We start from the raw sequence: 11519 nt of genomic DNA on the forward strand, positions 1-11519 counted from the left end.
AATACAGGCGAGATGGAGTCCCCTTGCTCAGTCCTAGTTAATAGCCCAGCAGCTGCACCCTGAACTAAACGTAATTTCCAAACTTGTCTTCAAAGGGAGCACCCTGCAGCACTTCAAAAGCAGCTCTCTCTCTCTCACCTTTCCGAAGGACACGCTTCTTTGCTCGGATGTCTGTCTCCAGCTCTGCTGCCCTGATGTAAATCCGGACTGACTGTGGAAGGTGGCGAACGGCCTGAGCCACCACAGCCTTAGCAGTATCCCCCGGCTGCAAGCGGGCAGCTTCCAACCAGACGTCTTCACTCTGTGGAAACCAGGAGAAAGAGACACTAGATTGCAATTTAAGCAACGGATGGAGGAGGTTAGGCTCAAGGTGGGCCTTCAGGCCTCTACCTGGCCTGCGTAACCCTTCCTATGCCTTCTCCCCAAGTCACACTCTTCACTGGCCCTGCTCCACACCATCCTGGAGTCTTTTGTCTGGCTGGAACGTGTCATTTACTTGCAATAATGCCTCTTGCTTCTTGCCATTTCTCCAAACTAAGAAGTCCCAAATGTGGCAGGCTTTCTACATAGGGGAGTTGCTTTATCCCCTTGATCATTTCACCGGCCCTTTCCTGAACCTTTTCAAACTGTACTCCACATGCGGTCGCACCACAGATTTGCATGATAGGCATTACAATATTGGCGGATATATTTTTACGCTTTCCCAAAATATTTACTTAAAGTGATTTTCTTCCCACTCTTCAGATGAAGAAGAAAAAAGCCTTCCAAAGCAGCTTACAGCAATCACTAAAAATTCGGTCCCTGCCTACAGGCTTACAATCTAGAAGTCAGGACACAAAAGGCATGGGGTTGTGCAAGGAGGAGGAAAAAAGCAAACACGGGCGTTTGTTCTTGTCAGAAGCCAGAGGCCTGTGTGTGCTGGCTCTGACCAATGGAATGAATCCGGAAATCTTTGAAAAACTAGATTCTGGAAGCAGGATGGAATTATACAGTTAAATATGTACTGGCATAATTCATTCAGGTGGCAGTATTCTAGGCTCCCTAATCATAACATTCTGTATTGGCAGTTTTATTTTCAATTCCTTTTCCAATTATCCCTAGCATGGATTTGCCCTTTCCACTGCCATCGCACATTGGGTCCACATCTTCATCAAACTAAATAAGGCCACAATAATTTGCAGAGTTCTCTTTCATGCCCTCCAACCCCCATCTTCTCCCGTCGTGAACCAAAGACAAGGAATCTATGGCCCTCTATATATTGCTGGACCCAGCTCCCATCATCCCCAAGCAGCACGGCCAGTGGTCAGGGATGATAGGACCTGGCGCTCCAACATCATCTGGAAGGCTACAGCTTCCCTAACCCTGCCATAATCCGAATAGCCCAAAACACATTTTGCCTTGGTCATCCTTGGTAGCAGAGCCAGTGCAGAAGGTGGCACAAAGTGGAGGAAAGCAGAAAGTAAAGATGTGTCAAGCAGAGCAAAATATTTAATAAGCAGAAAGGAGAATGAGGGCCCAGAAAGCAGGATGGGGAACCTCAAATCACAATGCTTAAGGTGTTTGCCTAATCACCACTGACATTTCCCCAGAGCATGTAAAAGCAGCTGTAAGGAAGAGCCGCAACGCTCCTTTTCCCAAAGGGATTAAAAATAATAATAATTGCACCAGATCAGAAGAATCTATATTTGCATCAGCCACGAGCCATAGCAATAAAATAAAATGTACTGAAGATAGAGGTAAAAACTTAACCATACAAAAAACATTTTGGAGGTTTATATCAATAATCAAATAATAGATCTTATTCTAATTGCCCCTGCTAAAATGTTGGCAATTTTTGTTGTCACCTGGTTATCTTGATCTGCTAGAAGAAAGGACACAGTAGCAATGGTTGAGCGTCCTGACATGGACAATAATAGAGGGGTAATAACCTCACTCCTCAAATCTTTATAAAAAGAGTGCAAGCCAGAAGCACATGAGCCACTGACTCAGAACTGCCAATCTCCACATGAACATAACCGATTTTCCAACGGAATTTTTTTGAAATCGACCCTCAAGTACAGCCGAAGGCAGTATATTCAATCTTGCTGAAGTGAAAGTGTGTCTGTATTTTGGAACTGTTAAATTTTGCAAATAGGGTGCCAACGTGTCAAAATGACTAGGTGGAAAATAATTTCCTTACCGTGGCCAAATTATTCTGTTGCTCAGTATGATATAGGCACTGTCTAATTAAATTATTTGCTTTACTGAAGCCCTGTGTTAATAACTGTTGTGGTGATAAACCAGAAAATTAAAGCTTTTGGTTGACAACTTTAGTCCAAGCGCTCTCATAACAATCTTGCAGTACTAAGGGTAGTAGACCAGCAAATGGAAAACTTCAATGGAGCAAACCCGTCTGGGAGCTCCCTAGTGCCTCCAATCCCAGTGGGGTGCTCTGGCAATGTCAATCAGCTGACAGGGGCTGTTGGTAAGCTCCCATTGCCAAGAAAGAACTGGGAGCACACTTCAAGCTCCCCATTCTGCCTCTACAGTTGTGTTTTAACCTAGGTAAAAAAAGGGTAAAGGACTCCTGGATTCTTAAGTCCCGTCAAAGGTGACTCTGGGGTTGTGGCATTCATCTCGCTTTCAGGTCAAGGGAACCAGCATTTGTCCACAGACAGCTTTCCAGGTCATGTGACCAGCATGACTAAGCCACTTCTGGCGCAACAGAGCACCGTGATGGAAGCCAGAGCGCACGGAAACGCTGTTTACCTTCCCACCACAGCAGTACCTATTTATCTACTTGCACCGGTGTGTTTTCGAACTGCTAGATTGACAGAGCAACGGGAGCTCACTCCATCGCAGGGATTCGAACCGCCAACCTTCTGATCAGGAAGCCCAAGAGACTCAGTGGTTTAGGCCAAAGTGCCACCCGCATCCCCCTATCTTTACCTATGCCATGTCCAATATCACATATGACATTAGGTGTGGGGCTGGAGGGGGTGTAGCTTGGGGTAAACAGCCTCATGGGCCAAATTAGGCCTATAGCATGAAGGGTTCCCATCACCATCTTAAGTCACAGTGATCAAGAGAATTTATTTTGTGTGCAAAGTGACAAGAAACCAGTGCAGGTACTTAAGGAGGAGTCCTGGAAAATGAAATGCTCACCTTGGGACACATTTCTGTCCCTTTCATGATAAGGTTCCGTGCTACCTGCAGTTTTCCGGTCACCTCTTCCAAGCGCGCAGAAGCAATCCAGGCTGGCGGGTGGTGAGGGTTAGTCTCCCGCACAGACTTCAGAAGCAAACGTGCTTTCTTGATGTCACTGGCAAGGGGAGAAAATGAACCGAGAATAACTTGGCATGCTTCTACGTCACACCCATTCACCAACACTACAGACTTCTCTTGGGTAATAAATGTCATCATAGGGCAAAGGTATAAAAGTAAATGGTGAGGACAGAACAGGGCCCACGGTTTGTGGGGAAGGTTACAGGAATGAAGCAAAGGAACAAAGGAAGCGAGCTAGCAAGCAGAGTCTGGAAGATGGTGGAATGGATAGGAGATTTTTAAAAAATTGCCTGCGAGAACAAAGACAAGGGGCTAAGGGAGAAAGAGGCACGGGTGTGGATTGAAGCAAACTAAGGGAGTGGTGTATGTTTGCATGTATTATTATCTGGCTGATTTGCCAGTCTGTAATAGTCAAAGATGCTCTCTTGGAGGCAAACCAGGTAGAGGCAACTTGAGTGTGTGCAAGCAGGGTCTGCCTATGCGCTGGCACCAACTTCTGGGAAACCTGCACATCCCACTTTAGTCAACTCTGCCCCATTAAGCAATGGCCAAACAGGACACACAGTCCTTTGCATCCCTGCTTCTGGAAACAGGATCGGGGGTTGACGTTCTGTCTGGTACCTCCCACCTTAGTGGTTTCTGCATTGTGTGTCACAAACAACGGCTGGACCCTGAACCATGTGCAGATCACTCAAAGCAAAGGGGCCTTCTTGCACCAAGGGTGGGAACCTATGGCCCTCCCGATGTTGCTGGGGTACAGGTTCCATCATTCCTGATCGTTAGCTATGTATCTCGGACAGATGGGAGCTGTAGCTCAACAACATCTAGCTGGAGGGCCACAGGCTCACCAACCCTGCTCTCGTGACGAGAAAATCTAATAGCCAAATCAGTGCACCTGCTGACTTACTTGATATCTCCACCGTGTGTCGGAATCATAGAATTCAAATCGGTGAGGTAGCCCTTGGGATCCACCACCGTTTGGCCACTCACAGAGTCAGACACCTGGAGATGTAAACCCAATGATTAATCAAGTGTTTGATTACAGGTAGGTAGCCATGTTGGTCTGCCGTAGTCGAAGCAAAATTAAAAAATGCCTTCCAGTAGCACCTTAGAGACCAACTAAGTTTGTTATTGGTGTGAGCTTTCGTGTGCACACTTCTTCAGATACTTCTTCTTCAGATACTTCTTCTGAAGAAGAAGTGGTCATGCACACAAAAGCTCATACCAATAACAAACTTAAAAAGGTAAAGGTAAAGGTACCCCTGCCCGTACGGGCCAGTCTTGCCAGACTCTAGGGTTGTGCGCTCGTCTCACTCTAGAGGCCGGGAGCCAGCGCTGTCCAAAGACACTTCCGGGTCACGTGGCCAGCGTGACAAGCTGCATCTGGCGAGCCAGCGCAGCACACGGAACGCCGTTTACCTTCCCGCTGGTAAGCGGTCCCTATTTATCTACTTGCACTTAGGGGTGCTTTCGAACTGCAGGTTGGCAGGCGCTGGGACCAAACGACGGGAGCGCACCCCGCCGCGGGGATTCAAACCGCCGACCATGCGATCGGCAAGTCCTAGGCGCTGAGGTTTTACCCACAGCGCCACCCGCGTCCCTATAATAACAAACTTAGTTGGTCTCTAAGGTGCTACTGGAAGGAATTTTTTTATTCAAGTGTTTAATCACCATCATCATTTTATTTGTATGGTGTCTTTCCATAGTTAAAACCATGCTCAGGGCGGCTTACAACATGACAAGATTTACACAATCACAAACATAACAAAAACCATAAACAAATAAAACGCATCAAAAACCAAACTGAAATGATTTCTGCATAAATTATAATAAGATCTAAAAACAAAGGTGCAAAAATTAGTATCATTAACAACAACAAAAACCCAAACAAAACACTCCAGACAATAACACAGCCCAAGAGGGTTTTCAACAGCTTTTGCAGCTGGAGTCAATCAAGGCCCTGTGCTTCCAAGCCAGGTAGGGAAAAGGCCAGCAAGGCAGGGAGCAGTTCTTCCAGGATCCACTGCCAAGATGGTCTCTGGCCTCTTCAGCAGGCCCAGCTTTTGTAGCCCGCGTCATTAAATTTTATCACTCAAGCCTCACTAACATGCACACAAATAGACTTTAAAAAACTAAATGCTACTAATGCTCTTTCACAGAGAAATTCAGAAAATAAGATCACTTTTTTGTTCAGAATTGGGAACACACACACCCCAAATACACTCTTTGTTCCAACAACCCTATATTTGGGGTTGGGGAGAATAATCCTGAAAAATAACCTCAGTGGCAAGCACTCACTTTTCTGGATGCCAAAGCTGACAATTCTAAGGCCCAATTTCGTTCGTCAGGTTCAATAAGCAACAAAAATCCGCTTTGCTCCTTGATGCTTACCTGGCTGAGTCGCATGTCCATCAAGGTGTTCCTAGCTTGTCCAATCTTCCTCATGTCCAGCTCACCTGTCCCAGGAGTCATCAGCCCAGGTGTCATTCCTCCTGGATAAGGTGTGTTTAAGCCCCCAGGAAAGGGAGTATTCAGACCACCAAATTGCTGTTTTTTAAAAAAAGGAAGGGGCAAACCAAATAATTTAAAGTCTCTAGTGCAAAAAGAACACCCAAGTCTCCACCATAATCTTAGCCATCAGTTTTAGTGGGAGGGGAAGGGACTCTCATCGTTGTGGTAAGTGGGTTGTGTACAGGATTATATACTGCCACGGCTCACTACAAAATGATGGTCACCAAGGGGAATGGAAAACTTTGCTGTCACTGTACTACTGCCTCCATGATCAGGGCTTTAGTTTTCTCCTTAAGAGTGAATAGCAGCTAGTCCCTTGTACTAGAGAAAGTAAAGAAGGACACCGGAACATATCACTAGGGTGAAAGCTAAAACATGACAGAATGTTGGAAACTGGCTTTTACACAAACATATTTTGCTGCACTAGCAGAAACTAGTCAACATATTAAAGATAATTTGACTGAAGGCTTAGCTAACTTTCTAAGCTTATCCTTATATATCAGACAGGAAGTTGGAACCATGATATCCACTTAGAAGCAACGCGGATTCCACACAAAGCCTTCCCACAATCACTCAAGGTGGCTCATTGCTATTTATGGAATGCAATTTATAGAATGTAATTTATAGAATGTAATAGAAACTCACCATAAGACACATCTAGAAAAGCAGAAACAAACAATATGGTAAAACTATCCAGGATACGTTCCTACCTTCACACTAGCAAATAGCCTTTCGAAACAGATGAGCAGTTATGAAAACAGAGGAACACTGATGAACCTCTTGGGAAAGATCATTCCACAGAACTGGGCCAACAATATGAGGATTTTTTTTTCATTCAGGGGAGCATACAAATAAACAATACCCCACCTGAAATCCGAAAAGGTAGACCTGCAAAAGCTGCAGCACATGATCCTTCTGATCATACTGAGGATTTGAAAGGAACTGGCTCTCCTCCCTTCATAGGTTGCCCAAACCCAGCCAGTGCCCAGATTAAAATGTTGGGTTCACAGGGGAAGATGGAAATAAGAATTCAATGCAAATAATGTCCCTGACCTGCAGCAGCCAATTCCTTTCCATTCCCATTCGCAGAGGAATGTTCACAGGCGTTAACTCCAAAGTTGTTCTGACAATTTTTATGCAGTCTGGTGTGACTTTAATGATTACACAAATAATGAGCCATATGATGGAAGAGTATCCACAGTTTACAGCACAGTCTGCTGTGCATGAAGCACATATTTTATTTTTCCCCCTTCCCCCTCCCTATAAATTCTAATTGTTATTGAGACAAAATGGATTTTATTTAAGGTCACCAATCTAAACAATAAAACATTACGATACATTATTTCCTATCTGTAATAACTTTGGTATAAACACCTTGTCGCAACTTTGTTATTATACTCGAAAATGTTTGTCTGAGTGGCTATTGTTGTTTTATCTTTTATTTTAATTTTATGTAATTGTTGCATGTCATGTGCTCTAACGTAAACAAAGACAGCTCTCAATGCAACCAAGTTAAACGGTTCAAAGATGAAAATGAACAAAAGCTATGTTACAAAAGAAACCTCTCTCAGGTGGACCTGTATCCCTCCCCTGCTTACTCACTGTTTGCCGGGGATCCACGGATGTGTGATTCTCGCCTGACTGCAAGTGCTTTGCAAAGAAACTGTCAGGAACAGGAGTCAGTTTCTCATAACGTGGATTCCTTTGGCGTTTGTTTCTTGCATCACCAACTTCAGGGATACTAAGCCACTCTTCCTCAGTGACCTCAGCTAGTTTTCTCTACAAAAAATGCAGACAACACAATCACAGTGCCATAGTTGAAATCAGTGTGTCACTGAAATACAGAGTTTCAATTTCTCCCTCTTTTTCATCCACAACTTCTTAAAAGTTATTCCTGGTGTGCAAATGAAGAACAGACACTCCAAGCGGTCTGGAGAGTCAGTACTCGAACCTAGGTGTCCCAAGCTGAAATCCTATGTTATTCACTGGTCCACTTTGATTTAATAATTGATATCCAACACACACTACACAAACATTTTTCTGACTCCCCTCCTCCCCAACATAATTTTCTGATTTCACCTTTGGAGAACACACACATTTTTCTCTCCTTACTTTCAGATCTGAGAACTGCTGCTGAATTTTTGGCCGTTCCATTCGGTACTTTTCAATCTCTTCTTTCTCACGCTGTTCTCTAAAAAATAAAAAAGCACAGGAGTCAACCATGCAGGCACCCATTCCTATTTAAAAGGGAGATAGCAAGTACTTTTAATACTTCAGGACCCGAAGTTCAGGCCAAACATATAACCAGAGAAGCAACAGGCAAGGTTCCAGTGCAGAGGCCCCAGATACAACCAGCATTTATCTCAGTGCTGAAAAAAATCGCCTCCTACCTTCTCTCTTTTCTCCTTTCATCCATCCTTTTATCCAAAGCAGCGTAAATCGCATCAGCTTCCTCATCATCTTTTTCATAAGGTCCACTGGAGAACAGACTTCCAGCATATCCATTGAACTGCGAATGACAAAAAGGTAGTGTTAACTGCAAGAACCCCGTTATCCACTAAGCACACCCCACAGAACCACAGCCAGTAAGAGTAGACAGGCTAAAGGGGGGGGGAATAGCCTGAGCACAATGTAGCTTTATGTGTACATTGCCATTAATGTCCGTCAAGACAGTAATGCCAAAGACGCATCACCTCATCGTAATTGGTGTCGTTCAGATCTTCATCGTCGTCATCAGCAGCCTGGTTTTTCTTCATCTGGTCCCCAACGGTCCTTTTCCCTGGCGGAGCATGGCGGTCATCCACAGGGTCATTTGCATCCCGAGCAGGGCCGATGTCCGAGCGGGTAGTGAAACCTGTAGCACTAGACAGAAGAAAGCAGCCAGTTCAGTATGAGGGAATTCGGACAAGGGACTGGGCACCAGTCCCGCAAATTCAGAAACCCTGCTCCAAGTCCTACCTAAACCCAGGCTTGCCAATAACCCCTCAACTGTAGCAAGGGAGAATGGTCCCTAGATGCTCAGGAAGCAAAACATCTGCAAATTTTAAAAGCTAATCTTTACTTTCCAAGGTTACCAGTGTGCCTCAAATTTTATATATATATATATATATATATATATATATATATATATATATATATATATTTGTTAGAACTTTTATCAACTTTTTTATCACACTAGGACATTTTTCAAGTGCGTACATATACTGAATATAAAATACTGAAGCAGGTCTTCAGTGAGTGTCTAAATCTGCACAATACTGGCACCCACAGAATCACTGCAGAGTTGGAAGGGACCCCCAAGGGCCATCTAGTCCAACCCCCTGCTAATTGTTAATTTGGGGTTTTCATCAGCTGTACACCATGATCATCACAATCATAACAATTGCATGTCATGAGTCTATCTCATATATTAGTTTCACCTTTTAAGCTGAATTACTGAAATAAATGAACTTTTCCACGATATTCTAATTTTTCGAGTTTCACCTGTATGCTGGCATACCTCTGAATGCCAATTGCGGGGAACCACAAGTAGGGAGAGCACTGTTGTGCTCAAACCCGGCTTCCCATGGGCAACTGAGGCAGCTTTAAGTGCCTAGACTAAGTTTGTTTCTGTTTTTGGAATACCAAAAATGTTTCTGAGACTGAAAATATCCCAAGAAATCTGCTGACTTTTGCTGCTGTGGTGCTTTTCATTGCAACCAATGTTAACATGTCAGAATAAAAAAATAAATAAGATATCCAATATGGATTTTCAAACAAAAACTTATCCAGGGAAGCAGACCTGAGTTACCGTCCTCTGACACAAAGCACATGGCTTTGTTTTTGAACATTTTCCTGCACTGGGGGACAATGGAGTTGGCTGAGTCAGTGTTAAAATAAACTTCCTAGGTTGCAAAGCGTATCTGAGCTTTGTGGGGAAAGAGGAGACACAACACCCTTCTCCCAAAAGCAGGGTTATAAACCCAAAAAAGTAAAATATACATAAATAGACTTTCCAAGAAACGAAAGGCAAATACATTAATAGTAGTAGCAGTAGTGGTGGTAGTAATAATAATAATAATAATAATAATAATACAGTAATAATAAAGCCATAAAAACGTAAAGGTAAAGGGACCCCTGACCATTAGGTCCAGTCGTGACCGACTCTGGGGTTGTGGCGCTCATCTCGCTTTATTGGCCAAGGCAGCCAGTGTACAGCTTCCTGGTCATGTGGCCAGCATGACTAAGCTGCTTCTGGCGAACCAGAGCAGCGCACAGAAACGCCGTTTACCTTCCCGCCGGAGCTCTACCTATTTATCTACTTGCACTTTGAGGTGCTTTCGAACTGCTAGGTTGGCAGGACCAGGGACCAAGCAACGGGAGCTCACCCTGTTGTGGGGATTCGAACCGCCGACCTTCTGATCGGCAAGCCCTAGGCTCTGTGGTTTAACCCACAGCGCCACCCGCGTCCCTTAGAATAAAGCCATAGGGTGAGTTTATTCTTATTATTTATTAAATTTGTATACTGCCCTTCATCCACAGATCTTAGGGCAGTTCACAATATGTTTTCATTATTTCCTTATCTTTCCTAACTTGCCAATTTTTAAAAATGGGGGGAAAGAGTACTATTCAGGGAAGGGTGCCGTTTCCTTTCACAGAGTTGGAAGGGACCCCTGAGGGTCATCTAGTACAGCCCCCTGCAATGCAGGAAGGCAAAAAGAACTCTGCACATGCTCTAGGCGACGGGCCCTTGAAGCCTTTTAAAGGCTACACAAACACACAGACACACCTTGCTCTGAGGAAGAAATCACCCTGCCTATGGGTACAATCGTAAAGCAAAAAGGAACTCTGCACATGCTCTAAGCGTCGGGCCCTTTTAAAGGCCCCACGCAAACACACGCGCCTTGGTATGCGGGGAAGGCACTCTGCGTATGGTCAGAGGCACCCTCCACGCGCAACGTGGGCACCTCAGAGCCGAGCAAAGAAACGCTGCAAGGGCGGCGAGGGAAAGGCCTGACCCGAGGAGGGCCCACGCGAGGAGGCCTCGAGGAGGCAGCCGGGCCTCGGCCCACCCGCCGCCGCCTCCACTTCCCGGGGCCGCTGCCCAACTTTAGCGCCCGGCCTCGGCCCACTCACCCTCGGCCCAGGCCCGGCACGTAGCCCAGCGGCGCGGGCATCCCCAAGAAGGGCTTCTTCTTCCTGTTCATGGTGCCCGTCAGAGAAGCCGTCAGGCCCGAAGCGCTGCCTCCGCCGCCGCCGCCACCGCCACCCCCGGAGCCCGCCGCGCTGGAGCCCGCCGGAGCCGAGGCCCCGGAGGCCGACGAGGAGGCCGACGAAGACGAGGAAGCGGCCGCGGCAGCCATGATGGCGGCTGAGGAGAAGACGCGGCGGGAGGCGAGCGAGAAGAGGGCGGCGAGGAGGCCGGGCCTAGCCGGTCCTGCTCCGCCTCCCTCGCGGAGGGGCGGCCTCAGGTAGGCGGGCTCGCGGCTTCTTCTCCTCAGGCGGCGGGAGCCTCGCTGGGCCTCGGTCGCGTTGGGGAGACTCTGAGGGCAGGAAGGGAGGGAGGCGGCGCCGCGCGGAGAGGGAAGGAAGCCGGCGAGGGAAACAGGGCGCCGCCGCTGTTTTTTATTACTTAATTCATCGTCATTATTATTATTATTATTATTATTATTAGGCGCTTTATTTATTTGTACGCCGCTTTCCCACACACCCGGAAAGTTACAAAGCAGCAGCGGAAAGGCGCGCTTTTGCTGTCATTGGCGATG

The 11519-nt window shown here is 46.1% G+C and overlaps 1 protein-coding gene across 1 annotated transcript in view; it reads right to left on the minus strand.

The window, feature by feature from the left end:
- The window catches only part of PRPF6 (pre-mRNA processing factor 6), a 34394-nt gene extending 23144 nt beyond the window's left edge, over positions 1–11250 (minus strand). Inside the window, exons 1-9 of the mRNA XM_053394531.1 lie at positions 10891–11250; positions 8469–8637; positions 8166–8284; positions 7888–7966; positions 7378–7554; positions 5656–5811; positions 4172–4266; positions 3145–3301; positions 139–301 (exon numbers count right to left, since the gene is read on the minus strand). Of these exons, the coding sequence (XP_053250506.1) occupies positions 139–301; positions 3145–3301; positions 4172–4266; positions 5656–5811; positions 7378–7554; positions 7888–7966; positions 8166–8284; positions 8469–8637; positions 10891–11117 (1342 nt within the window). The 5' untranslated portion in view covers positions 11118–11250. The remainder of the gene's footprint in view (positions 1–138; positions 302–3144; positions 3302–4171; positions 4267–5655; positions 5812–7377; positions 7555–7887; positions 7967–8165; positions 8285–8468; positions 8638–10890) is intronic.
- Positions 11251–11519: the final 269 nt, after the last annotated feature.

This window comes from Podarcis raffonei, chromosome 6 (genome assembly GCF_027172205.1).
Source record: "Podarcis raffonei isolate rPodRaf1 chromosome 6, rPodRaf1.pri, whole genome shotgun sequence".
Classification (NCBI taxonomy): Eukaryota; Metazoa; Chordata; class Lepidosauria; order Squamata; family Lacertidae; genus Podarcis; species Podarcis raffonei.